Source organism: Pleurodeles waltl, chromosome 9 (assembly GCF_031143425.1).
Source record: "Pleurodeles waltl isolate 20211129_DDA chromosome 9, aPleWal1.hap1.20221129, whole genome shotgun sequence".
Taxonomy (NCBI): Eukaryota; Metazoa; Chordata; class Amphibia; order Caudata; family Salamandridae; genus Pleurodeles; species Pleurodeles waltl.
Genome location: NC_090448.1, coordinates 128,029,340 through 128,056,610, shown reverse-complemented (window position 1 = coordinate 128,056,610; position 27,271 = coordinate 128,029,340). Strand labels below are relative to the sequence as shown.

The 27,271-nt window shown below is 43.2% G+C and overlaps 1 protein-coding gene and 1 pseudogene across 5 annotated transcripts in view; both read right to left on the bottom strand.

Annotated features, from left to right (window-relative positions):
• Window positions 1–27,271, bottom strand: part of FBXW12 (F-box and WD repeat domain containing 12) — a 289,079-nt gene that overhangs the window by 194,322 nt on the left and 67,486 nt on the right. For all 5 annotated transcript variants that reach the window (XM_069206399.1, XM_069206396.1, XM_069206398.1 and 2 more), the window contains one exon: window positions 12,885–13,094. In XM_069206399.1, the coding sequence (XP_069062500.1) occupies window positions 12,885–13,094 (210 nt within the window). The remainder of the gene's footprint in view (window positions 1–12,884; window positions 13,095–27,271) is intronic.
• LOC138258658 (coilin-like) lies at window positions 19,963–23,358 on the bottom strand (annotated as a pseudogene).

Sequence of the window (27,271 nt, the reverse complement as noted above, 5' to 3'; positions counted from 1 at the left end):
AGAGGATGACCTCAAATCTGCAGTACGAGTCACATAAGCTTTAAGACAATTGCCAACACACAATTTGGGTTGAGAGGGAAAAAATGGATAGTTAACCGATGCTAAATTAGTTTTAGTACGTCTTCTGACTTGAAAAGAAACACCAAGAGGAGAGAAGAAAAAAGAGGTGACATCCAGGGCTTTAACATCCGAAACACGTTTAAGTGAAATTAGACACAAAAGCATAGTCAATTTTGCGGAAAGTTGCTTAAGAGAACGGAAGTCATTATCCGGCCAAACTGTAATACATTTTAACACTAGATTGACATCCCACATAGTATTATATTTAGGAGATGGAGGGAAAACACATCTTACTCCCTCTAAAAGCTGACAGATGATAGGATGTTCACCAATCGGTCTGCCGTAGACTCTATGATGCTCAGCAGAAATGGCAGACCTGTAAGTGTTGATAGTGCAATAGGCCTTACCCTGGGAGGCTAAAGAAGCAAGGAAATTCACAACCAATACTACATCAGTTGAAAAGGGATTTGTATTCCTGTCCAAACACCAGCTGCAACAAATGGCCCAAGCGAATAAGCCTTTGAGGTACCAGGGGCCCTGGCCTGTTGGATGAGTCTGAGAGCATCCTCCGAAATTCCTGGGGTTCTCCAGGACGACCCGAAATCTTCCAAGCAATGAGAAACAAGGAACTGTTGAGAACCAAGTGATGTTGTCGACCTTGGGGATCTAAGAGGAGGTCGGGGAAAGTGAGGAAGCCATACAGGTCGGTCGGTTGTTAATTCCAATAAAGTTGGATACCAAGGCTGAGCCTGCCAAAATGGGGTTATTAGAACCAGAATGGATTGGTGTCTGCGCACTTGTCCAAGGACTCGAGGAATGGGAAAGAAGGGAGGAAAAGCTTAAAGAAGAGACGATGGTCAAATCTGAAGGAAAGCACCTGTGGCGAGAGCCTGCGGGTCCGGCCTCCAACTGAAAGAGGAAGGAAGATGAGAATTGAGGCGAGAGGCAAAAAGGTCTATGGACATTACGCCAAAGAGGGAAGTAAGATGATTGAATATTGAAGGGTGCAACTGCCAGTCGCTGGAGTCGTGAAGATGTTTGGAATACGAATCCGCAACTGTATTCAGATTGCCCGGCAGGTAAACCGCTCTGATCGAGATTTGACAAGGGAGACAATATTCCCAAAGATGCTTTGCCAGGGTAGACAGGATCTTGGACCTGGTGCCCCCTAGATGGTTGATATATCTGACGGCGGTTAGGCTGTCCATTCTGAGAAGAATGTTGCAGCTTATTTTGTCCTTTGTAAAGGAACGGTTGGCAAAGGAGCCTGCAAGCATCTCTAAACTGTTTATGTGCAAGAATGACTGCTTCAGAGACCATGCGCCTCCAGTCGAGAACTGGCCACATCTTCCGCCCCAACCGGTCTGACTTGCATCAGACTCTAATACAAGATCTGGGGCGGCAGAGAAGATAGTTCTTCCGTTCCAGGCATCTAGGTGAGTCAGCCACCATAGAAGCTCTTCCTTGGACTCGGAGTCCAGAACCAAAGGATCGGAATAGGCCAGGCCCCTGTGAAGATGACGAATCTTCAACAGTTGAAGGGCGCGATAATGTAGCCAGAGTCCTGAGGGAGATGTGAGGAAGGGACAGGGATTGACAAATTTCTTTTTTGATTAAGGAGACCTTGTGTTGGGGAAGTTGAAGAATTGAACGAGTAGTGTCTATGAGAAAACCAAGAAATTCCAATTTTTGAGTTGGAACCACGGCTGACTTCTGAAAATTGATGAGGAAACCCAATTTGAGAAGAAGGTCTTGACAAAACTGTAAGTGAACTAGGAGAAGGCGTTTGTCTTGTGCCATCAAGAGAAAATCATCCAGATAAAGAATCAGACAAACACCGTGGGAGCGGAGAAAGGACGCAACGGGTTTTAGAATCTTGGTGAAACACCAAGGGGCCGAAGAGAGCCCGAAAGGAAGGACTTTGAATTGGTAGAAAGAGTTTTGCCATTGAAATTGAAGACATTTTCTGTGTGAGGGGTGCATTGGAACCGTGAGGTTAGCATCCTGAAGGTCCAGTCTGACCAACCAGTCGTCTTGAAGCAATATATCCCTGAGATGGAGGATAGTCTCCATCTTGAAGTGTCGGTAAACTACAAAATTGTTGAAATTTTTTAGGCTCAGAACTAGTCGAAACTTCAGATTTTTCTTTTGGACCAGGAAAATGGAACTGAGAAAACCTGAAGTGTCGAATAGAACTGGCTCCATGGCCTGTTTGGCGAGGAGAGACTGAATTTCGTTGTGAAGAAGTTGATTTTGTTCTTGAGAAAACACCAGGGGAAGAGGAAAAAGGGACTGAGTTGGGGGTTGATAAAACTCTATAAGGTAACCTTGAATGGATTGAATTATCCAGGGATCTGACGTGAGAAACAGCCATGAGTCTAGAAAAAGAGCTAGTCTGCCTCCTACTGGAGGAAGGCCAGAATTGGAAACACTTACCGGAGACTTGTTCTCCTTTATTGACGTAGCCCTTGTGTCGATAGCCTCTTGACCGGCGGGGGTAGAATCGTGGCTTGTATCCAGGTTTGCTGGTTGTAGGAGTCTCTATTGGCATATTGACCTCTGATGGAACGGCCGGCAAAGCGACTCCTGCCTTTGCGGGCCCTGGCAAAAACCCGAGATGAAAAAATCTTTTTATAGAAATCTGAGCTTTGTCCAGGGAGGCGAAGGTGGAAACATACTTGCCCAGCTCCTTAATAAAGGAGTCTCCAAATAATAGGCCTTTAGCTGAAGGACCCTCATCTTTAGAGGCCAAGGAAGTCAGTTTAGGGTCAATCTTGAGCAGGAAACTTTTCCTTCTTTCAATGGACAATTGAGAATTGGCATTGCCCAGCATACAGATAGTGCGTTGCGCCCAGTTAGGGAGGACCACAGGATCAATTGGAGTGTTTTTCATTTTGGCTTCCTCCGCCATATCAAAAATCCTGGTGAGAGGACCCACCAAATCCAGAAGTTTATCCTGGCAGCCTGACCAGGTTCTATCAACACCTTTTTTAGGGTCTTTACCAAATTTAGTGAAAAACATGAGCATGTTAAGGTCAATCGTCGGGGTAGCAGTGATATTATCAGGTAAAGAGGGACGGGGACATTCGGATTTAAGTTTGTTGCGGGTGACTTTGTCTAAAGAGCATGTTAAGGTCAATCGTCGGGGTAGCAGTGATATTATCAGGTAAAGAGGGACGGGGACATTCGGATTTAAGTTTGTTGCGGGTGAATTTGTCTAAAGAGTGGCGTAAGAAAAAGGAAACATAGTCTGCCACATGATCAGCAGGATACCATTCTTTTGAGTTTGGATGAACCATTAGGGAAGGATCAAACAAGGGTTCACAAGAATGGTCCACCAAAATTTGAGACACCGGGTGAGCGTCACCACCGTCACTAGGAGAAATTCTGCACCTTTTCTCCGGAGGCCCATAACAAAAAGGATCCGAAGATCCGTCCATATCATCTGTATGATTGGGAGAGTCATCATCATCATCAGTGTCTCTTACATGGGTAATATGGAGCGGAGAAAAAGGGGTTCCCGATTTGGATACCTCTCGGGTGGAAGGACCAGCACAAACGCCTTTTGAGGGCCCCGGAAGGGTAGCACGTTTCTTGCCTTTCGTAGAAGGTGTATCAGAAGCAGAAATAATCTTGGAAAGAGAGGCTTCCAAATTCTTTGATATGTCAAGCATAGAAACAGAAACTGCCTGTTGGACAGAATCTTTAATAAAGGACTTCAAAGATTCTTGAAAAAATTGTGAGTCTTCTTCTTCAGTCATTATGAAGAGAGCACTGAAATATATATGTTATAAAAAACGAGGTTAAACTGAAAGTACAAAAATCATGGAATATAACTAGAAACTGTGAGGGAAAAAACGTGGCTAAAGGAAAGGTGGTTGCATAAAAAATCAAGGCAGAGTTAACAAAACACTGCCGGAGGCGGAATCTAACGAGGAGCCCCTCCCAAGGGAGTTAAATAAGGGCAAAAGGGCTTCGTGTTAAGCGCGCCCGTAAAAGTATTAAGAAAAAATGCAGCTATGAATAGAAAAGGGCTTCGCAATAGAAGGCGCGCCCTAAATAAACAAACAAACGCGTCTGGAGAAAGACGCGAGCTGGAAGAATCTGTGGAATGCAGCCAGCTGTCAAAAGGGAGATGAATGATGCACACGCACGTCTATAACGGTGAAAAAACGACCGTTATTAGACGCGCTGGCAAAATAAGATTAAAGCATAGATAAACAGTGCGCGCAGGCAAACACAGAGGATAAGATATAAGCATACAAATACACATGCAAAATAGAATACATAATTAATATGAAATACACATGTAAAAAAACTTACGAAGGACACAAGAATGATGGTACTTATCTTGACTGCGAGCAGCAAGAAAAGAGGACTTGTTGTTTGCAGTCAGGATACTAGTAGTGGTATTCGACGTCCTATTGGATGGTTCCTTTGTGATGTCACTCTGTAGTTCTTTTTGTTGGGAAATGTAGTTTTTCTTCTTGGCTGCTGTTAAAAATAAAGCAAGAAAAGACTGCATAATATGAGCCTCCGGTCTTGTAATAAAATTGATTAAAGCATCGCATGAGGGGGTGGCATCTGCCCATGCTGGTGTGGCGGCTACAATTTCGATCTTGCAGGCCCGTTATTGGTGGCCAGGTCTTTACAAAGAGACTAAGCAGTATGTCCTTTGTTGTGACATCTGTCAACAAATTAAAGTTTCCACTGCCAAACGCCTGCCGCAGACACCCCTCTTGATTTTAAACAAAGCATTATAGTGTGTGTACTTGGACCACTGTGGTCGCCTAACACCGGATAGAGCATACAAGTATATTTTAGTCGCTGTTGATTCATGCTCCAGATTTTTATGGGTGTAGCCACAACGCTCGGCGGACGCTCGGCCTGTTATTAAAGATTTGCGAGTCTTTACTGATACATATGCGGTTGCGGCTTTCCATTTGGACCAAGGCACTGCTTTCGCCTCAAGGGCATTCAGGGATGCCATGGCTTAGTTAGGGGTCCAACTCCAGTACTCGTCTCCATTTCATCCTGAGGGAAATAGTGTTGTGGAGCGATTAAACTGTGATTTAAAGCAATCCTTAACAGCCAGAGTCTTAGGTATGGGTCATAGTTGGCTTAATCACCTATATGGAGTGCACAGGGAGCACTAAATAATCTGCCTAGAAGGTCCCTGGGGTGGTCGTACTTCATATGAGTGCCTGTTTGGAACTCGAATGTATGTCCCGGATCTTGATGGTCCTGGAGTGGAGGCAGCAGAAAAACTCTTTGACATAAATGAGCGTGTCACTGTCTTACAGGCATTGCAACAGTCCCTTGATGATCATTCTTCTACCAGAGCCGCCTCCACAGGAATCAAGGATGTGCCTGTAACATCTACCAGCTGGATTCCCAAAGTTGGGGATCTTGTACGTGAGAAGGTCGCTGTGAAAAAGGAATTTGGCCCTTCCTATCGAGCACCAGTACCAGTCTAGGGATACACGGTACCAGAACTGTAATTCTACCACCATTGGCAGTTGCCTAAGAAAATCGTTTTGTCTCCATTGACAATGTCAAACTACACCATGTGGCCGATCCCGCACAGCTGACCAAGGGGAACATTCAGTAGCTCCTGAATCCCTCTCATTACTGTAGTTTATACCAACACCGACATCTCTCCGAGCTTGGGGAGGGTGGAAGATGATCTTGCATTAGTTCCAATAACACCAAACAATTTAGAAATATTTGACCAAGTTGACTCAACTCCAACACAGACGGATGGTGCTATCTGCAGTGTGCCACCATAGGAAACTCCACCACTGACAGCGGCTCCACCATTTGCACGAACTGTCTCTGGATATTTTGCCGACTTCAACGATGACTTCTCAGACTCATTCGCCTCTTCGACAGCTAACTTGTCAAGTGCACGTAAGCTAAAAAACTGGCTTAAAGAAACTTATTTTATTTTTCCATGGAACTATCTATGGCTCTCTTTGACTGTCGTAGCCTTTCTACTTTGGATTGGTTTTGTTATTACCTTTTTCTTATTAATACATGGTCACTTCCTTCCTGAAAAATTAACAGTTGAACTGGTGGAGGAGGTTTTAAAACCACATTTTTCATCACATAAGGTCCGAAGAGACTTGTCATTTGTGGACATTTCCGCAGTACCAATTCCTGATGGGATTGTTTGGGACAAAGTAATGTTTGATATATATGGTCCCATGGAAGTCATCCAAATACCGTATGTGTTCAAATTATCACTGTATTATATAGTAATACCAGGCATTGTTTCTGATGATTGGGGTGTGAAACAGTTGATTCCATGATGAATATTATACTGACTTTGAAAACGAAGATGTTTACCAATTTAAAGAGAATTATGGTGATATGTTTTGCTATAATTATTATGGGCACTATTTCATACATAGAGCGAGCAGCCCCCAAACTGTTTTTAATTCAACACAATGGGAACATTGTCTGACTCCACCACAGGGGAGTTCCAAAACATACTCTGAAAAGTTTGCATATTTTTCTGGGCACAATGTGAAAAATGCTGAGTCATATTATTTTAAGATACCACCTACTAAAGATTTATATATTTTAATGACCAATACGAAATTTATATATTCGGAATCCTTTGTTTCCCGGTTGTCTATGGAAGGCTATAAATACTGGCTGAAGTCGATCGATCTGAAAAGTATATGGGGAACAAAAAATTGGCAAATTAGGGGAAGGAAGCTTTGTTTAGAGCATGCCTTATTCCTGTACAACTGATCTTTTTAAATGAAACAGTACAACAAACAAGTTGTTTAGGCTTAGCTAAAATTAAGGAATTAAACATGCCCATATACCTGTGCCTGCAAAGTTTTAAATGGCAAAAATATACAAATGCCACTGAAGATCAGCTCGACGAATTGGTCCAGAATGGTACGTTTAATGCTTCACTGACACGTCCTGGTGGGTGGTTATTGTGGCCAATAGATACCAATGGGTGTCATCAATGATTTATTATCTCCTCTGGGGTTTTAGAACTAGTAGGCCAGACCCTCTTTATATATCATCAGAATATGCGGGTCTAGTTACGACATATAGGGCCTGATTACAACTTTGGAGGAAGGTGTTAATCCGTCCCAAATGTGACGGATATACCACCAGCCGTATTACGAGTCCATGATATCCTATGGAACTCGTAATACGGCTGATGGTATATCCGTCACATTTGGGACGGATTAACACCTCCTCCAAAGTTGTAATCAGGCCCATAGTGTAGGGAAATTGTGCCAGCAATGGTTAAAATCATCCTCACTAGACGCGATTAGAGAATACCTCAGTCTCCTGTCTAATACTACTGATTTACAGGATTTCCTGTTAGGCCCCAGAACACGACGTAGGAAACGTTTCTTATATGAAGTATATAATGAAATTTGGAAGCTTTCCCAAAAGAAAGCAGCTGCCCGGTTAAGGCAAATAGACCAGGAAAATCTAAAAAAGGCATTAGCTGTTGTGGATAATGGGATTAACACCTTGTCCAACCGGATATATACATTAAATAATATTATCTCTTCTGCTATAGACATTATACAAACAGATATGTCTACATTACGTCATGGGCACAGTCAGCTAAGGTCCATTATGCAGTTGGGTTGGATGCTTCAAACATTGAAGGCGGGTTGCATTCCCTGGCAGCATGTCAGTGCAAGGGAGATTTTTTCTTCCTTTAATTTAGCGCGACAACAACAATTAATGGCTAAGAAGGAAGCGACTTATGTCATGCTTAACATTGAGAAATTAGAAAAGTTGCCTTTTACTGTGGCCAAAATACCATCTGCTGAGTTGTTAATACATGGGGTCATTAATCTGCCTATTTCAACACTTCAATTCACCTCCTGTTTAAAACACATTCCGGTAGGCAGATATGAGGAGCTGGGAGATAGTTACATTCATGAGGTGGCATCCTGCTGTTGCTGTTTTTTATGCGCAATGGCTGTCCCACCGCAACGAGGAGAAATGATGGCGCTCCCATCAGCGCAGCTGTGTCGTGAACGTATGATGCAGTATTGTGGAGCAACACTCCTGGAGCAATTGGAGTGTGGCTGGTCTTTGTCATTCAGACCGGTTTTGCATTGTGTGCAGCCTGTGTTTCGGTGCCTCTTTTGAGCATGCACTGGAAGTTTGCCTTTCGAGGCAGCGCTTGCCTACACTGGACGCTGATCTGTTGATGTTCTCGTTGAGGGTTCATTACCGGACATGCGCATTGAGGTTGCATTTGCTGCGTGAAGCTACTTATGAGTTGCCCTTCCTGGAGGAAGTAGCTCACGACTCATCACTGGGCACACCACGGAATGCCGCCTTGGCTGAGGCTAAGGCTATGGAACACATCTGCTCCTTGATCCTTCTTGGCAAGGACTTCCAGACTTTAACATCGCCCGAAGTGGAAGAACTCCTATCCTCTATGACTCAGGACTAGATTGGAACTTTTCTAAATTGACTTGCCCTTTGAATTAGGTTTTATGCCACATGCTCATGTTTAAATTGTCATGTAGGATGCTTATGTGTCCCTTCGACTTGTCCAAATTGACTTTGCTTTTTATATATATCTTAGGTTGAGCTTTTTAGCAATAAAATTTTAGTTTTGGCTTTGAACCACTTTCAACTGACAAGGGGAGGGTGTTGTGTTTAACCTAGATATATTTTATTCAGCTTTGCTTTATTATTATTACAATAACCATTTTTACGGTCTTGTTTTATTTTCATCTATCTAACTGTTTTTTGCCTAGGCCAGCACTCTATTCTTAAACAAGACATTCTTGATCACTCTGTGCTTCATTCAAGGCTGCAGCTCGGTACATTGCCGGTGAACGTGGTAGAAGTTTAGTCTCCAATATTCGTGGAAAATACACATCCTTACGTAGGGACATTTTCACAGAACATCAGTTGTGTTATTATATAAACACTTCCTTGTCCCTTACACGTTAGAGGGAGATTCCTGCCAGGGAACCACAACTGTATGCTGATTGCTTCGCTACAGATGCTAACGCAGACCACAGGCCTATGCTCAGGTATGGGGGTTGATGTCTTCCCAGGGGAACCTGAAAGGCAGAATCAGAGCTTAACATGCTGCGCTCAATTATAACCTAGATAAGAAATAGTCAATCGTTCATACTGACAATATGATAGCGTTGTTTTTATGCTTCACTCTTCTTGTCACAATTTTAATACTGTCATGTTGTGTCATCCTGGTTATTGCAGCTCACGCTTTGCTATGTAAGATGCAGTCGTTTTATTAAAACTTATTACTGAAAAATATACTGCCTCTGATTGGCATTTATATATGAGACTGAATTGTAAATGAGAAAACCGGATGCGACCTGAGTGACCACGACTTCCCTGAGAAGCACAGTATGTCATGCGCCTGGCTGCCCAATCATCACTATCCTTTGGTAGAGATGAGGCACTGTTAGTTAGCCGGAGCAAAACCCGGATTGGAGCGACAGATGTCACCCACAGTGGGTTGGACTCAGTCTCCCACACCGCGGGCGATTCTGCTGCTCAAAATCCAGTAGTCTCATTAGAATAGTGAGAGCCTACGCAACACACCGAGCCCCTGGCCTGTCTGTTGCATGGTAGACAGGCAGATAGACAGGTAGATTTTAGACTATGGCTGGGAGACTGCTAGCAGATTGTCTTGCTGATGGGGATAGTACTGTATTTTCAGACTTTTAACTAAGTAGGGTGAATGTTTATCACTCATATGCTGACTTAATTGATGGTAATCTGAGTAGGCTGATGGCATCCACATGCCAGTAAGTAAAATTCTGGGTGTTTTTGCCACCATCCCCAATGGGTAGCCTAGCAATATCTAAAGTGCTGATCCTCACTCAATTACTGTACTTCTTTTTGGTGCTTCTGGTTCAGCTACTGACTTCCACAAGGTTCTCTCTAATCTAATTTGGGGCTTGCGCAAGAAACGGGTGGACCGTAGTAAGATATACTGCCCAACTGATGCTAGAGGACTAAGGGCCCCCAGTTACAAACTATACTATGTAGCAGCCCAAATATATTGGGTAGCTAGGTGGATGACACCAGACTTTGATGCGGAAAGGTAGGACCTTTAGGTGACATGCAGACCACTGAAATACTGAACTGGGTGATGACACCACAGGAGTGTGGCATTGAAAGATACACATCCTAAGTGACACATCAGGCCACTGCTGGGGCAGACACATACACTCTGAACATAACTGAGACCCATAAGAACCGGAACTCCCGCTTGGGTCCCCTCATCCCCTTTGTCTTCTGACTTCCACTCATGATGAACAGATGTTTACTGAGGCAGGTATCAGTAAACTGGGCAACCTCTATATACATGGGACTCTTTGTGCATACCAGGAACTCCAAGACAAGTTTAATTGGGACCGGGACAATTCATAACATACCATGCATTCGTCAACACATTGAGACAGTTATGGGAGCGACATGGTGTAGAGCCCCCCACCCCTCATCACTTTCCTTTAAGCCGCCGTTCACCCCAGGCAAGCTAGGAAGATGGTGTCAGTATTATTTAATAATCTATTGACTTTGCACCCTACCACAGCAACGTACCTCAAGGAGCCAAACAGGGAGCAAAACAGAGGGGTGGATATAGCTGATGATCAACGGTCTTGGGAACTGGAGTTTGTTCAAAGGGTGTCCCACAAAGCCAGTCTAAGATATACCCAGTTCCATTACCTACATCAGACCTACCTTACCCCCCCACCCATGCATCGCCCATATGTATGCAGGCGCAGACTCCAGATGTCCTGCTATAAATTCCCACAGGCTGGATTTTTTCCTATTGTGTGGCAGTGCCCGGTTGTGTTGCTGTATTGCGAGTAGGTGCTGCAAGTCACCAGTGAATTGGTATGAAAAATGGTGCAGTTGAACCCTTCCTTAAGCCTGCAGAACTTAATGCTCAGACCAAAGGGATTCAAATATCTCTCTGGGTTCACAGACCTATCGCCAGTCTTGGCGAAACAAGGGATAGGGATGTGATCAAATTTCACTGGAGTGTCAGAATTGAACAAGTGACTGGGTGATTTGCTGAGGTGGGCAAATGCAGAATCGGCTGTGTTTGCTACTGTGAGGAAGATAAAGGGGATGGGAAGGGGACTATTCAATTGGAAGTGATAATGCTGGCATTTGAAGGCAAATCTGACGTGCACGCCCGTGATCAGTCCTATGCATTTTTCCTGCATGAACAAAGCTGATTCATCTGGAGAACACTGTCCTGTATCACCCACTGGTAGCGCAGGCTGAAATAGGGACTAAGGGCCATATGTACGAACACATTTTCCCATAGACACAGAATGGGCAAAACTGCTTGCTACATCTGGCCCTAAGACACAACAGCATACACTAACACCTGTAATCGATGTGAAGCTGGGTGGGCTGGAAGCAATGGGAGACGGATGAGTGCAGGCAGACATGCAGCTGTTGACGTGAGGGTAAAGTGGAGACACGGAAAAGAGGCATATTGACATTTACTTTGATTCAGTTTCTTGTTTGTTTGAGAAGTAGTGTATATAAAGGGATGACCTATATTGCTGTGCAGGTGTTGTTCCGGTCGATGATTGTGTGTATTGCTAGCTATTCCTGTATGAAATAACTAGGAACATGTTACCATTGTTTCAGGATGGTACAGCACTTTGGATCATGCTCGTGACAGTTTGTACACTTTGTATTGTAGCTGAGAGGAACCCCCCCTCTCAGGTGGGAGATTTCTCAATTATATGATGAACATCCTTGCACAAATGTATACCCTGCATGGTTGGGTATCTTTTGAAACTGAATAAAGGTATATTTCAAAATGAATACTGCACTCTTCTTGTAGAGTGCTTACTCTTCTGTACAATTCCTTAACACCACCACGGCACAGACATGGCCTGCCTTTAGTCAGTGTCCCATTTGTACAGCACATATCCAATGAATTTATCATTCCTGAATGTAGTACATGTACATACTGTGCTCAGCGCACTCAGGGAATGGCCTGGGTCTATTACCCTATGAACCCTGGTCCCAGGGCCAAAGGTAGCAACCAGACAAATAACTTTTCAGGTGATAATCGGATTCTGATTTCTTATTCAGAAATGTGTTTGTACAGTCGCAACAAACAAAGGACAATACTTTTCTTTCAAGAATTTATCTAAACCTACTACAGAGATGTACAGAAATCTAAGAGTCTGTTTATCTGTCCACCCCATTTCCATACTCTCTCTTCCCCAAAACCCTAAATGGAAACTTAAATGTGAAAAGTTTGCAACCCCTCCTCCAACTCACCAACCCTCCAATTGACCAACGAGCACCATTCTTCCTAAGGTTCAATCCAAACGAAAATATTAAAACTCTACTAGGCAGCATTCCTTTCAAAGTCTTCCTTATCACGTACAAAGCAGTAAACTCGGGGACATATCTGCTAAGAAAGACCCAGAAACCCAAATGGCCCAGCAGGAACCTCCTCAGGCACAGAAATGCAGGACTGAGAAGTCTAGGTGCCTTCCCTTACTATGACCCTGAGATCAAGAACTCAATTTTCCTCCCAGACTCAGCAAGTTCCCATATGCATGCTTTTCGTGAAAGAACTGAAGACCCTTCTCTTCAAGCAACACCTCATCCACGATGGTCCTCAGATGCTAATCCTAATTTGTCTTTCCTTCATAATGTCCTGGCTCTGTACACTGCCATTCTACTTCATCTGTATTCAGCACTTCATTGATTTGTAGCAAGGTTAGTGCTATGTAAATCCCCATACATTCATTTATACAGATATACCAAGTACCTTATTGCTTATGTCATTTACTTACAGACACAAACATGTTGTCATGCACAGTGTAGATCGCCATTACACATTTTGATGTGTTTGTAGGAAACGCAGCCAGCTCCTCTCCTTTCTGTCCACTCCAAACTTTGATAGTTCCTTTAACATCAGAGGTCAGTACAATTTTTTCCTGGGGAATAGTAATCAGCTGCGATAAGGCTTCTTGCTGCACAGCACTGGACCAGATTTGAGTTCCCTAAACAAAATGGAAAACATAGTGACGTAAAAACATGTTTTATAATATTAGTGCACACGTAGCGCTTGACCTTCTCTGCCGGCACATTTGTTTATTCTTGAATTAAAAAGTATACACTGCTTCCATGATGTGCCGGTATTATTTGCAATTAATGTTCAGAATAACGACATCACTAATATTTCCAAATGTTTGGCAGCTGTATGTGGAATTTTTAGAATCAAGTACCATTGTGACCTTAAAGTACTCTTGTGGCTACTACTCCTTACCAGCAGTGCTTGATTTATGGCAATAGTCGCAGGAGCAGAGAACAAACATTCATTTGTAGGGACCACGATTTACGTTTAGGCCTTTGCACATTTTTTTACTTTTTTAAGCACTGGGTACGAGTAATCTTCACTGCTCCACCCCGTCCCTCTTTCCTCCCCATGCCGTGTCTTCGTGGCGAGCGAAACTGATACAGGCACCCAAATATCATTCTGTATGCTTAAATAAAATATCCATTCCATTACTTTCCTAAGTCCATCCTCTCAACTCAAAAGGAGAACCTCATGCTATATCTAGTGAAACGACCTACAATTGAAATAACCGAGGCAGAAGGTCTTCTGGAAAGGATGAATCAGAGAAAAGAAGTATCATTATTTCCAACATGTTTGTCAGAAGTGCAAGCACTGTTTCTTAAAGGTGAGGCAGCTAACGCCGCTAAAACAACTAGCTATCACCAGAGTCCGGGTCAGCCTTGATTTCACTTTACCTGCAGGTTTCCAGAAGACCCAAAAAACCCACACCTTCAGCTGTATGCACCTTACCTGTAAGACCAATTAGAGGTGTACAGGACTGAAGAAATACGCCAGACCCCAAAATACAATTTTCAACTCAATATCCAGCTGGAAATGGAGAGATGAATACTGATGTTGGTTGTCCTAGAACCTGACCTGGCACAGTGCTGCTTAAGAGGCCACAGTTCATTTTAATTCAACTCCTCGTTTTGTTTGTGTAAAGGACAGCAGATTCTACCTTGGACAGTGAAAATTGGGTCACAAGATGAACTACTGATCCAACTGCTGAAAGTGAGTACTTTAAAAACAAACATGGCCACAATGTCCATAAGGTAACCCCTACGTGAGTAAGTTCAGATAAATTAGAATAGCCTACACTCTTTGTACCTACAAACAAAAAGCAAGCTGAGAGGCACATAGAACAATAGACCTTGATGGAAACAAGATACACCCACAGTAGACCTCAGCCAAACTGCCTTGACCTGAACGAAGGCAGCCAATAGTACTGAACTGTCTGCTCAAATTATAATGTAGCGTTTTCCTACCATCCAAACGCAAAGACTCCCCTACAAGTTGGACCTCAACCAGAAAAGGTGTTAAAAGGTGAGTCCACAATGTGATCATTTAGATCAGTTTTAATTGTCAAAGTCCTCCTCTCGTAATTGCAGAAGGATCTAAAAACGTATTAGACACCCAGAGGAGCCCCTGTAAATATGAAGCAACGTTTCACGGCCACAAGACATTGGCACAACAGAAAGACATCCTCACCTGCACCACCAGAAGGGTATTTCCAGATAATCTGATAGTGTTCCTTAAGGATTCAATTGGACCGGGAGACAAGACACCTTGTGGAAGGATTAAAGAGTTACCAATAACTATAAAGAGAGGCATACAACATAGTTACATCACCATCCCGGACTGAATCATGAATACAAGTGCAGCCAATATCCAAATCGTCCGCACCACACCTAAGCCTATAGGCTCTTTTAATCATGAAGTCTCCGTGAGCAACACTAACTAAGTTCACATCAACTGGACAAATCTCTCATAAAAACATGTGCCCCACACAAGGGAAAAGAAACTGAGCGAAAACCAGTGGCCCTGTGCCCAACACCACTCTACTCCACCTGAGTCATCCACCAACACCATTTGAACTTTCAGGTCGAGAAGTGTCCTATACAAAACCTACAGGATGAATTCTCAAGTTCCAAATCTCCTTTGCAATTGCAATCCAAGTTCTCAAAACACACACCAGTACATAAACCTTTGAGCCACATAGTCCATGGGCCAGTGAAATGGCAGTGGCCATGAGGGTCGGACAACAAAGACATATTTTGGTGTTTATGTTCTCACCAACAGTGTTAGCCTATCATCTGAGATTTGTAGGGTAAAGGTCATAGTTCCTGTCCCTCCTGCCTCCTTACATCCCGAATCCGAGCAGATGGACACTCCTCACAGCAGAATATCTGCCCTTGGGATGGGCCAACAACTCCCTTCAAAGAGATTCAGGAGGACAGGGTAAATACAGTGCTGATTAGATACTGCCATGTCTGCTATGCAGTACTTTTCAGTTTGGGTGTGTAACACTCAGATCTCCAGTGAGCAAAGCACTGTACAATATTTTGTATCTTTGGCAACTGCAGTGGCTTACATTGCCACATCCTGCTATTCATTTCACATGCAAAGGGAGAGCGGCACTACTCCAAAAGTGAAGACATGGCTTTGAATCCATAGGAGAACCACCTGACCCTATCCACAGTTAGACCCCGGCGTTTAAGATTAAGTCAATGGTCAAAGTGACAAAGATCCTCAGATGTGGACCTGAACCTTGCAATGCAATAAGGATTCAACCTGTTTCTCAGAGATTAGTTCCAGCAATGCCGAAGGACATCTGGGTTTGCCTGTGCTCCTATTCTGAAAGAATGTCGCTCAGAAGTCAGGTCAGGCTGGATGGTGACTTTTGGGTCACAGCCAGAGGCTGAGAGGCACCCTATTAGGTGTGCCTGCTGGGGCACAATGTATTGCAAATCCTGTCATTGCAAATCCATGTAAGTTGGTGGCTCCCACCTCCAGTTACACGTAGAATGAGGAGTCTCCTATTTAGGACAGTACCTGGAGTACAAGATAACCATGACGGGATTATTTACATTCCCAAGTACACTATTCAAGATTGGGCAAGATGGGTCACGTAGAAACAAACAGAAGGATCATAATGTTTGTGATGAAAGCCCTGTGATGTTGTCACTGGTTTGGAAAGGCTGAAACATGTTGATTGTTTACAGAAATAAGGGAGGTGTCAGAGTTTCACCTTTCATCCCACTCTGCTCCAGTTTTCAACCCTGTGTAAGACATGATCCAAATATAACAGAATTATACGCTAGAATCACCACCAAGGTACAGAATAGACTACAAAGCATCCAGAATGCCTCCGCCCGTCTCATCAAGAACGCCCCCAAACACAGCCACACCTCAGTCCTACTGAGAGACCTGCCCTGGCTCCCAATAGACAAGAGAATCACATTCAAACTTCTCACCCACGCATACAAAGCCACCCACCAGACCAGAATACTTCAACCAAAGACTCCACTTCTACACGCCCACCAGGCAACTCCGCTCCGCCGACCTCACCCTCACCGCCATCCCACGTGTCCGGAAGGCCACAGCCAGAGGAAGGTCCTTCTCCCACGACGCCGCCAAGACCTGGAACTCCCTTCCTATCCACCTCAGAAGATTTACCACTCTATCACAATTCAGAAAGGACCACAAAACGTGTCTCTTTACCTGATCCCCTCTGACCTTCACTTCGGCCCGAAGCCTACCCCCCCACCAACCCTACCCACAGCGCCTTGAGACCCTAATGGGTGAATAGCCGCGCTCTACAAATACATTGATTGATTGATTAAACTCTAACCTCACCTCTTGTCACATCCAAACAAACACTTGCTCACAATAAGAGCTCTGGGTGAGGCTGTCAAGTACCGTTTGGTGCTGGTGAAAGCGCACACCTATGAAGATGCATACCACATGGGGGACAGGGATTTGTGTGTGTGTGGTATTTTTTGTTTCACAAAATTAAGAGTGCTTCTTTACCAAAGCGCAACCGATCCTTGTTAGTTTATTGTTAATTCTTGGATGAGGCCAAGACAGATTTGCACGTTGTAAGTCTCCTTCTACAATAGCACAGCAGTAGAAACTACTGATGAATTGCTGTTCACAGCGATCCCCCTTGGTTAAGATTTATTCACGCATTTCCATCTATCCACATCATTTTACGGATTGTGACTCCCCTCTCATGTGCAGAGGCAAAGAAAGAATAATTTCCATATCTTTCACCAGTTACAAATTACCTCTTTTCCCAATTCCCTTTTCCACCTCTACAAACTACAAACATAGTTTTGAAATGACTTTAGTAAACTAAAAATCTGGTGCTTGCATCTCAGCATGAACTATATGGGTTCGGTGCTGGTCCATTTAAGACAGGTGTGTTTGGTGCTTATATCTCATCATGAACTACATGAAACTACAAATTACATAAGAAGATATAATTCACACTATGTCAGAGATGTGTTTTATGATCTCCACTCAAAATGCCATTGTAATGGTTAAATCATTTGCAACGTTTCGTGCATTTAAGTTTTTGCATAACGGCAGTTCACATGACAATTAACTAATTTGTTAGATGTTGAATCAGCACTGATATGAAAACAATTGCCCTGTATCTATGGCAAGCCGAATGAGAGATGGACCACCCATATGCTCACAACCAATCAAAGAGGTGGAAACATATTATGATACATATTACCATACATTGGTTGGGGAACTCATCAGACAGTACACCACCAGATGAGTAAGCAGCGAAAGAATCATTTTAGAATACTTGCATACCATCCTTTATCAACCTAAACTTAGAAACTTCTCGGAAAATCGATGACAGACAAGAAACATGAATGCTTGACTATTTAGATGTCTGGGACGATGAATGCTGGAGGACTGACACCATTCCAATTCTCTTCAAAGGCCAATTCTGGAGGCCAGCACTTCCGAGACAGGATCCATGCAAGGACCATAACCTTTCTCACCTTAGCACTTGTGAGTTCATAGCAGGGATTTTAATAAAACTTGATCAGTTTCATGACGGGACATGGGCAAGGTGGAGCATTTTTGAGACAGCAGAATAATCTACTTTGGAATGGGGCCCTGGAAACTTTTGATACAGCGATCCACTGAAAGGAAACTGTTTCTTTTAAACCGTAGGCAAAGCCATACACATGACAGCAATCCAAGGAAAGAAGCAAGTGCAGAAGTCTCTGTCGCTATAAAAATACATTGTATGAAGCACAAGAGAGACTAAGGTCCAAGACAAGCTTTAAGGAAAACGAAGGAACTAGTTTTTAAAATAAATCACACAATCGCTCCAAGGAATGCTGCAGAGACAGACACAATAAAACAAAGTGCTGTTTTCAGAGGCACACTCTAAGGGACTTTATTCCCATTGCTGACGAGTAAAAATAAAATAAAAGATTCAATACTGATTTTAAGAAGTTATAGCTACCTCACGAAAGAGGGAAGCACGGTCCTCCGACTCCCTTTTCTAACTGTTTTGGTTCTTATATCCACAAAGATGATTACATGAGCAGATTGTTAGCAGCTACAGTGGGGAAACACTGTAATGCATTCAGAGGATTCTGGATGACAGCATGCAAATGAGTAGGATGATATAGTACAGGTTACTGCCTCATGAGTTCCTGCTTTTCCTACAATGCCAAATATGCAACATTTCTAATACACCCTTTGAATTTGAGTACAGGGGATTCACAGGTAGTTATCGTCCATCATTCTTAATGGTAATAATACATCTAGAAATGTATATTCAGAACATTTCAGAGAACAACGCTTGTGTAACAACCTCAGGTGATTATTGTTCTAATCACTGCAAGACATGAGGATAGATCCTTAACAGTGGGGGGCTAAACTCAACCCAAAGAGGGAATACAGAAGCAATAATGAAGAGGTTTTATGGGTTTGTTGTCCTCCATTATTTAAGTGAGATGGAGACAAGAGCACAGACAGGTAGAGACACAACGACTGAGAGAAAGAGTGAGTGAGATAGGTGTTAATGGAGCCGTAGAGCGCATGCTACTCCCCACCGGTAGCATTAAGAAGTGTGCTTGTGCGTGAGGATACGTGTGCTGCTTCTCTGGATATATGTGAAGGAAATTTGTATGGCTGCTCTGTACCTGTGCATTGTGTTAGTCAAGGGTGTGCTGCTGATGCCTTGCTGTACCATTGGGCGCATGCACTTCCGAGATCTATATTGTACCAGCTCTTTTTCCAAAGGAAGCTTGCCAGCGCTTTTGAGAGGGAAGAAATCCTGCATTGCTGATTTCTATGCTAAGATCATTTGCGTAAATAAGGGAAGCTTGCATTGCTGATGTCCTTTTAGTAACAGTTATCTACTGAAGCTTACAAAAAAATTTAACTATGGAAGAGGTAATACGATTGACATTGCTGATGCTTCATTCCTTAGAGATGAACGATAATTCTAAATTATAAACCAAAGAGCTGCAAAACTGGCAATTCTCTTTTGGGTGCGGGGGTGCATAACTCGTTGCAATCCCTTTTTCCACAAATTAGGAGTCTAACTGATAGATCCAAAAAGCAAAAAGCATGAAAACAATAATTTTAAATGTATTTCCCAATGTTAAAAGATCACTGCGCACTGGCTTTTAAATTTATCAGACAAATATAAGTCGGCACACTGTTTCAAAACTATCAGGGTTAGTCTCTTGCTGATTGGATGTTGCATTGACCTTTATCATTGACCTTCCAATCGCCCCTCATAAAGACAAGTATACCCTCACGGCAAAACAAAAATGCTTCATTAGCACGAAGAAGGATAAATATATTAAAACATGTAAGTCACTCACAGTGGAATGGCACCTCGCTTCCGGTCCGCCACTTTATTTTTATTTAAAATGTATAAAATATACAGGATAAGCTACGACGCTCACTGAAAAACTGAACTAGGTTCAGGGGAAAGTAGAAAACACGTTTGCTCATGTACAACAGAATTTTGAAGCAGTCCTTTAAAATTAAAAATTTTGCTTTGTCAACACCATAGGGCCTCTATTTCCTTGATTTGTAGCGGCTTCTGACACAGGCAGCATTTCCACTATTAGCCTGGGCTCAATCCATCAATGAAGACCAGCTCTGCCTTATCTTTGTGTTTTGAGGAATAGTATACTCAAGCACATGTCCTCCACCTTCAGATTTATAGACTAGAACAAATTTCCCTGGGATTTTCGTTGATCCTGAAGTAGAAGATACCTCAAGATCCAATTGCTGGGTTACTGGATTGTAGTTTATTACTTTTCCTTCCTTATTTTCGGACACTGCTGGGGTGCAGTTTTCAGTTAGATCCAAAAACGTAAATGCAATCTTTTGTCCACTTGAAGGAGGAGCAGCTAACAAAGGCATAGCGCTGTAATCTCTCTTTGGCGTCTCAGGCGGATTCTGAATAATGATAGACCTGTTTGCAACACTCTGGTGTAATTGCTGCTGCTTCACACTTGCAGTGCTATAATCATAAGGGGAGTAATTGGCATTTCCTCACCATTTTCCTCCCTCACTCTCCCATGAAATCCACAGCCTCTTGATCCCTCCAGTGAATGGAGTTGTGTCCTCTTCCACATCCGCTTGCCATGCCCCATTCTTTACCTCTTACTTTTGGTGCTGGTCCACATAAGACAGGTGTGTTTTGTACATCACCATTTCCAACAAAAAGAAGTACTGGTCTAGGTTTCTTTCTTATAACAAAGCTGGCTGAATCAGAGCTGTCAGATCTCTCAGAGTTGGCTGAACCCTTCCTTTGGTTTGGCATTATTAACGCATTTGTAAAATGACTGTCCATTTTGAGTCCTCTTCTTGTCCAGTTTTCTGCCAGTACCTTCTTTATTGATATCAGGGTCAGAGCTATATGATAAAAGCGTACCTGTTGTAGCAATTACAGATTTAACGCTATGCCCAGGTTTGGATGCCATGGCATCTTTTTTGGTAGTTTCTGAGGGAGCAGCTGGTGACCCTTCAAAGTGGTGAGGTGAGCAAAGTGCCCCACCACCTCCAAAAAACACAAAAACAAAATTTCCCTCCCTACAAAAGCTGATACAAAAAAAACCTCCCTCAAAAGCCCAAATAAAAACAACCCCTCCTTCCAAAATAAAACAAACACAAACTAAAGTACATGCAATAAACATTTTATATGAAATAAAATTAAATTGTACTCACCCACGGGCTCTGTGTCCTCCTCGCTGTTCTTCTGAAGACTGTGGAACGAAGAACCCCTCTAACCAATCCAGGATGACAGCAGCGCCAGGACTGGATGGAGCTGGTTGGCCTGACTCTCCATCAGGCCCTAGAGGCCTATGCTTCCACTCAAAGACAGCTGGGTGGAGAGCTTCAAAGGGCATGTCACTTTGGACGGAAGTATCTGGCCACTACTGCTACAGTCCTCCATGCTGCCAATGGGCAGCAGAGGACACGCCCTCCTTGCCCTGGGGCAGAATGGCAGTACACCTTGGTTAAAAATAAAAGGGCAATGAAATAATTTCATTGCCATTTGAGGGGTGAGGTGGTCGACACTCCCCCACCCTCATGAAGAAATCGGCGCTGAGTTTTTGTGACTGCAGTAACAGGCTGGGGACCATCCTTTTTCTTAACGAATGCTGGGGACGTGTTAGGAGGCAGCTTTAGTTTACTACTGGCCTTTTTGCTGCTAAGGGATGATGTACTTGTGAAATCACTTTCCGAGGCGCCCCTATCTGTCCTGGCGATTTGCAACTTAAATTTTTTGGAAGTGTTTACTTTTACAGAGTTCACTGAATCATATAAAATCTTCTTCTCTTTAACATTGGTGATATCTATCTCTGTTCTTGTTTCCTAGCTCTATCGCTTTGGTTCGGGTCTTTATTTTTTTCCTTTTGCGTTTTCTTCTGATTTAAATCAGCATTGGTTTTTTCACGGCTAAAGTCCTAACTTCCTTCAGGTATATTTTTCCTTTTCTTAGATTTTTTCATCTACTCTCTACATTCAAAATGTAGACTCTGTGAGGCTGAGGTTTCAAAATGTCAGTTTTTTCGTCTTTTGGTGTATGTCATTGTAACCGTATCAGCGCGTAGGGATCACACATGAAGCAGCTGTTCTATGTACAAGGTGTTTATTTTAGGTATTGTGGGTTAGAGTCAGGGTAGTTTTAGGTCTTTCTTCTTTTGGTGTTTTCTTTCTGCTGGCTTGGTTATGGATGTTTTAGATATCGGAGTATGTTCTTCACACTTCTCCTTTGTCTCCTCGTCTCACAGGTTCCCCGGGAAGCGTATGTGGAGAGAAAAAAAGAGGAACAGAGGTAAGTGATTTATTTTAAGATACTCTAGGGTTTTGTTCTTCTCTTTTCTGTCTCCTTTCTTGTTTTTCCTTCTCTTGTTTCCTCTCCACTTTGGTATCTTTTCTTCCTTGTACTCGTTCTCTGTTCTATCTCCTTTAACTGGGATTCTTCCTAGGTCTATTCTTCTCCCTTTTCTTCCTTTTGTTTTACGAATTGTACCAATCTATTAGTCTCCTATTAGCCTACTTGGCTGGTGATAACCTTTGCGCGGTGCCTTGGTGTTGCCTCTATGCTTTGTGCTTGATATTTAGTGATGCCATGCGATAGTGCTCTACCACCCCTTTTCCCCTTCGGTTGCCCTTTTTCTTTTTTTCCCTCCCTTCCCCTTGTTTCTTCCCCCCCCCCTTTCCACTCCCTCAGGGCAGGGCCCTCACGCACCTGGAACTGCCACGCTGCTCCAGAAGCGTGGCAGGGTGCAGCGTTCTGTCTTCCCGGATTCCCCTGTTAGGGGTCCCGTCTGTGGTATCCGGTCGCGTCGCTGGGATGAACACCGCTCTTCCGTCTCCAGGCTCCTCTCGCGTCTCCAACCTGCTTTGTCCTCCTCCTCGTTGTCCTCGCCGTCTTCTTCTCCAACACAGGTTCCGTCTCCGTCTCCGTCTCCGCCTTTCCTTCCGTCTCCTCCTCCAACTGCTCGTTCTGTTCCTGGGATATTTGACCTCCTGGGTTCCCGCGCCGAAGGCCCCTTCAGCCAATCACAGGAAGGGAAGACGGGAAGGTCCGGAGCAACACAGGCAGCGCCAGCACCTGTCAGTCCGATGTGCGGGCGATCCACATCTAGCCCGTCACAGTCTTCTTCCTTTTCCCACATCTGCGCAGCCCTCTTGCTGCCTTTTCTTGTAGACCAGAAGGCAATGTCTCCAGATTCAAAGTCTTCATAAGTAGCAACATCTTCAAGCTTCACTCTGATACAGTCATTATTACGTACCACTCCGATGGCCTCGCACAGGGGTAGGAAACACTCCTTCAGGTAGAGGTTGAGACACGAGCGTTGGCTGAAGCCGAAGCGGGCACGGATTAGGCTGCTAATTCCACACAGGTCGTGTTGCCGCATCGGTAAATATTGTTCAGGACTGCTTGTGTACAGAGCTGTCTGTGAAGGGGCTATGTGAAGGCTATGTGAAGCAGGGCTCTAAACGTCCACTATTGTGGAATAAAATCCATCTAAAAAAACAATTAGGTCCCTAAAGTCTTTTTTCATTTCAGCAGCCATTGTAGAGTGCCCTATGAACCACTTTGCAGTAACATGTCTTGTTCTTGGTTTAATTACCACACGTTACAAAATTCTCAATAATTAAATTGGGAAAGTAAAAATATTGTAGTTAACTGGAGTTTAAGCCAAGGGTAATAATACTAACAAAAATATGTAATTAACTCCTTGACTGTCTACTGACACTTTACATACATTATAAAAAGGTGTATCCAGTACTCCCTGATGATGTGTCTATATGTGCCATTGACACGGGCCACTAATGTTAATTGAAGCACCCTTCAGAATTTGTGTATAGAGTGTATAAACGCAAGAGAAAGATTCTGGCACTGGAGTGTTCAGACACCATAGCATGCAATAGATTTCAGGAAAGATTTACTTAACATAAAGAAGGGAAATGGGTGGGTTAAGAGAAAAGAAAATGTGTGGTTGAGGTCCCCATCCAAGGGGAAATTAAAAATGGGAAATGTACCGGTTAAATAAAAAAAGGCTTTAAGGATTAAAGGAAACAAGGAAAGGTAATCATTAAGAGAAAGGAGGGGAGTTTCCCTTTTCAAAAACATTTTTAAACAAGAAATTCCAAAATCTACCTTAGAATTCTGAGACTAAGCATCCATATTGAGAAATTAATGATTCAATCATTTCAAGATTAATAACCTTTGATTAATCACTTGGAGAAAAACACATGGAACTCTCCTTCCTTTTGTGCTAGTGATTTTCTAAAAACAAGTCAATAAAGAAAAACAACCCTTAATTATTGAACATTTTCTCTGAACTGCTACACTGTGCCTGCCAGAGAATGCAGCATGAACATGATTAGAGTAGCCTTTGATAACTTAAGGGATTATGTTTTTTTATGGTACTGACGTGTGTTTAATCAGTGTATGCTGCTGTGAATGGCAATTTGTCTTGGTGGTAAAAGAATGGAATGCCAGTTATGACATCTATTCATTAAACTAAAAAACAAATGTAATCCATAAGTGAATTGAAAGGCAGGTATGTTTGGGCCAGGGTCGGTGAGTGGCATGCCTGGCAGACCCAGACACAGCCTGTCCAACCCTACTTACCCCTCAAAGGCACCTGTGTGTTGGAATGCCTATATATTTTTATGATAAATTATGAAATGCACACCTCTGACAGTCTTTCTGAAGCAGATCATTTGGAAGTGGATCCATCTATATTTTTAAACCATGTTTATTAGCATTTTCATGGTTAGCTTACAAAAGATTGCTAGCTGTCGCTAGACGGATATGTGATACAGCATAGAATCAATATGTCTGTTCATGTACTGCTATTTTATCACATCATGTCTGTGCTTACAGGAGTTATGTGCTCTTAAGGTGGTAAATAACTGGAAACAGTAAAACACAGAAGAGAACAATTAACCAAGCTCGCAGTCACCATGTTCAGGGCTCTCCACAGTAATGGGAGCTGTCTAGTTGACATGAAGTAATAAAGCCCCTTGCCCACATTTCCCCACAACCCTACTCTTTATTACTTTGATGATATATTACACACTGCTTAATGTATCAACAGACACCCTCTGCCCACCCCCTGCCCACCCCCTGCTCATCTATCTAAATAAAATGCTCCACGTCCCCAGAAGGTACCATAGAATATTATAGTCCTTAGTAACCTATGGGTGGCCACTAAGGACTTGCAAGCCTTCTAGCAATTCTTCCCTGCCTGCTATTATGGGTTTCTTTTGCAGGCTGTGGGCCTCTTCCCATGCTGTTGCTTCTGCCTTACCCCATGTGAGCATATCTGCACTTCATTGTTCTATCCAGGGTAACACTCTGGCTTTCCAGTGCATAGTGATCAGTATACGCGATATGAGCATCGCTAGGTCAATGAAACGCGTAGTAGCTCTTCCCACCTGTCTCTTCTTGTATGTTCCAAATAGACAGCCACAGTATGAAGGTCAGTGTGACCCGTGAGGTCTGTCAATTTGTTCGTTACCACTGGCCCCAGGTCATGTGCTACGGGGCAGTTCCAGAACATGTCTATTATTCCAGTCCCCGGTCCCATGCATTGCAGGTAATTAGGTGAAAAGTCAGGGAAGAGTCTGTGGCGTCTCGCCAGGGCAAAGTAGGTTCTGTGTAATAGATTATGCTGAATGTAATGGAATCTGGCATCCCAAAAGAACTTTCTTGAATAGAGGAGAGATCTGTCAAATATTTTCTGAGTGAACCCGCGGCCATGTCTTCCTGCCATGCTCTGTGGAGTGAAAGTAGGAAGTCCTGTGTGTGTTGAGAAAAAGTGTGATTCAGCTATGTTATCAGGCGACGTCCAGCACCTACTATGTGCAGAGCCTTCACAATCTAGTGGGCATTAGGTTATGTGTCAGTGATCTGCCAGTCTCTCAAGCTCTACAGTTTGAAATCTATGGGACAAGAAATGAGCCGCTGGGAGTTCTTTTCATCACACAGCTGTTCACATGGGATCAGGGCACTGTTTTGGACTAAGTCCCATAATGTGGCCACCCATGCCTCTCCCACAGTGTCACTCCAGCAAACCCCAATCCTTTCCATAAAGGACAGAAAGAACTATATAAGTACAGCACAAATAAACTCATGAAAGAAATTAGACAATAAAGGCCAATTGTGAGAAAGGAAGTGCCAGGTTATAACACCTAACTGAATGTTTTAAGGTGAAATGGTTACAGAAAAGAAACACACTAATTCAAGTATTCCTCTTGGCAGGAGACTGTGGAAAGTGTAATAGCAGAGGGTTTGTGAAAATAAATGTGGAGTGGAAAGCAGAGTGAACATAGAGTTAAAAACAGATGTGAGAGCAAGTGGGTGGATGAGGCGAACGAGAGCATGGGAAGAAAGAGGGTATGGTGACGTGAAAGAGCGGAGAAAATGTATGTATAATGATTATAGTGTGGATGGGGACCAGATAATGGGTCAGGTGAGAGAGTGTGGACTGGGGCACAACAGTGAACGAGATCAAAATCTTGTAGGTGTACATCTGTTATCTGGATGCAAGAGGGAAAAGGAGTCAGAGGTAATGCTATGGGGAAGCACAGCTAGACAGTGAGATATCCTTCGTAATTCCACTCAATAAGAGGCTTTCAAGGAATGCAACAAAAGTGATTGGGGGAGGGACGGGCAGAAATTAGGCTTAGGAGGCTAAGCCCTGTTACACTATGAAGAGAGACATTAGCCCAGGGACGGTTGGGATAAGATGCAAGTTGCAGTAAGGCAAATCCATGGATAAGAAACCACAGAACCCATATAAAGGAGTAAAGACACTGGGACCTAGAAATGGAAAGTACTGGACACCATGGTATAGTAATGATAAAGTACAGGCACTAATTGGGATGGTGCATATTGGTAGATGAAAGTTCCCTGAAGCCAGGCACAGAGGGACTCAATATGTAAATACAATGAGAAGGAGTAGTGTGCATATTAAACCAAATTTTGTATATATGGGGAATTTTGCTTATATATGCAGGAGATGTTCTTACATATATGCTGAACAGTGTTAAAAATGCTGCTGTATCCCCCAAAAATGTTTTTTGCTTTGAAAAATAATGCACAATGTTGTGAAACTACATGTCCCATGATGCCTCTTAAAGGGCAGTATGGGCTTTCATATGTATATATATGTTGTAACAAAAGAAGAACTCACTGACCGTGATCAAGACTTGCAGGAGTCGAAACGCGTTTGTGTTTTGCTCTCAATTAATACATTTCTTGAATTTTTGAAAACTGGAGTGCAACAGTGACTTTGGAGGAAATGGAGTGAGGGA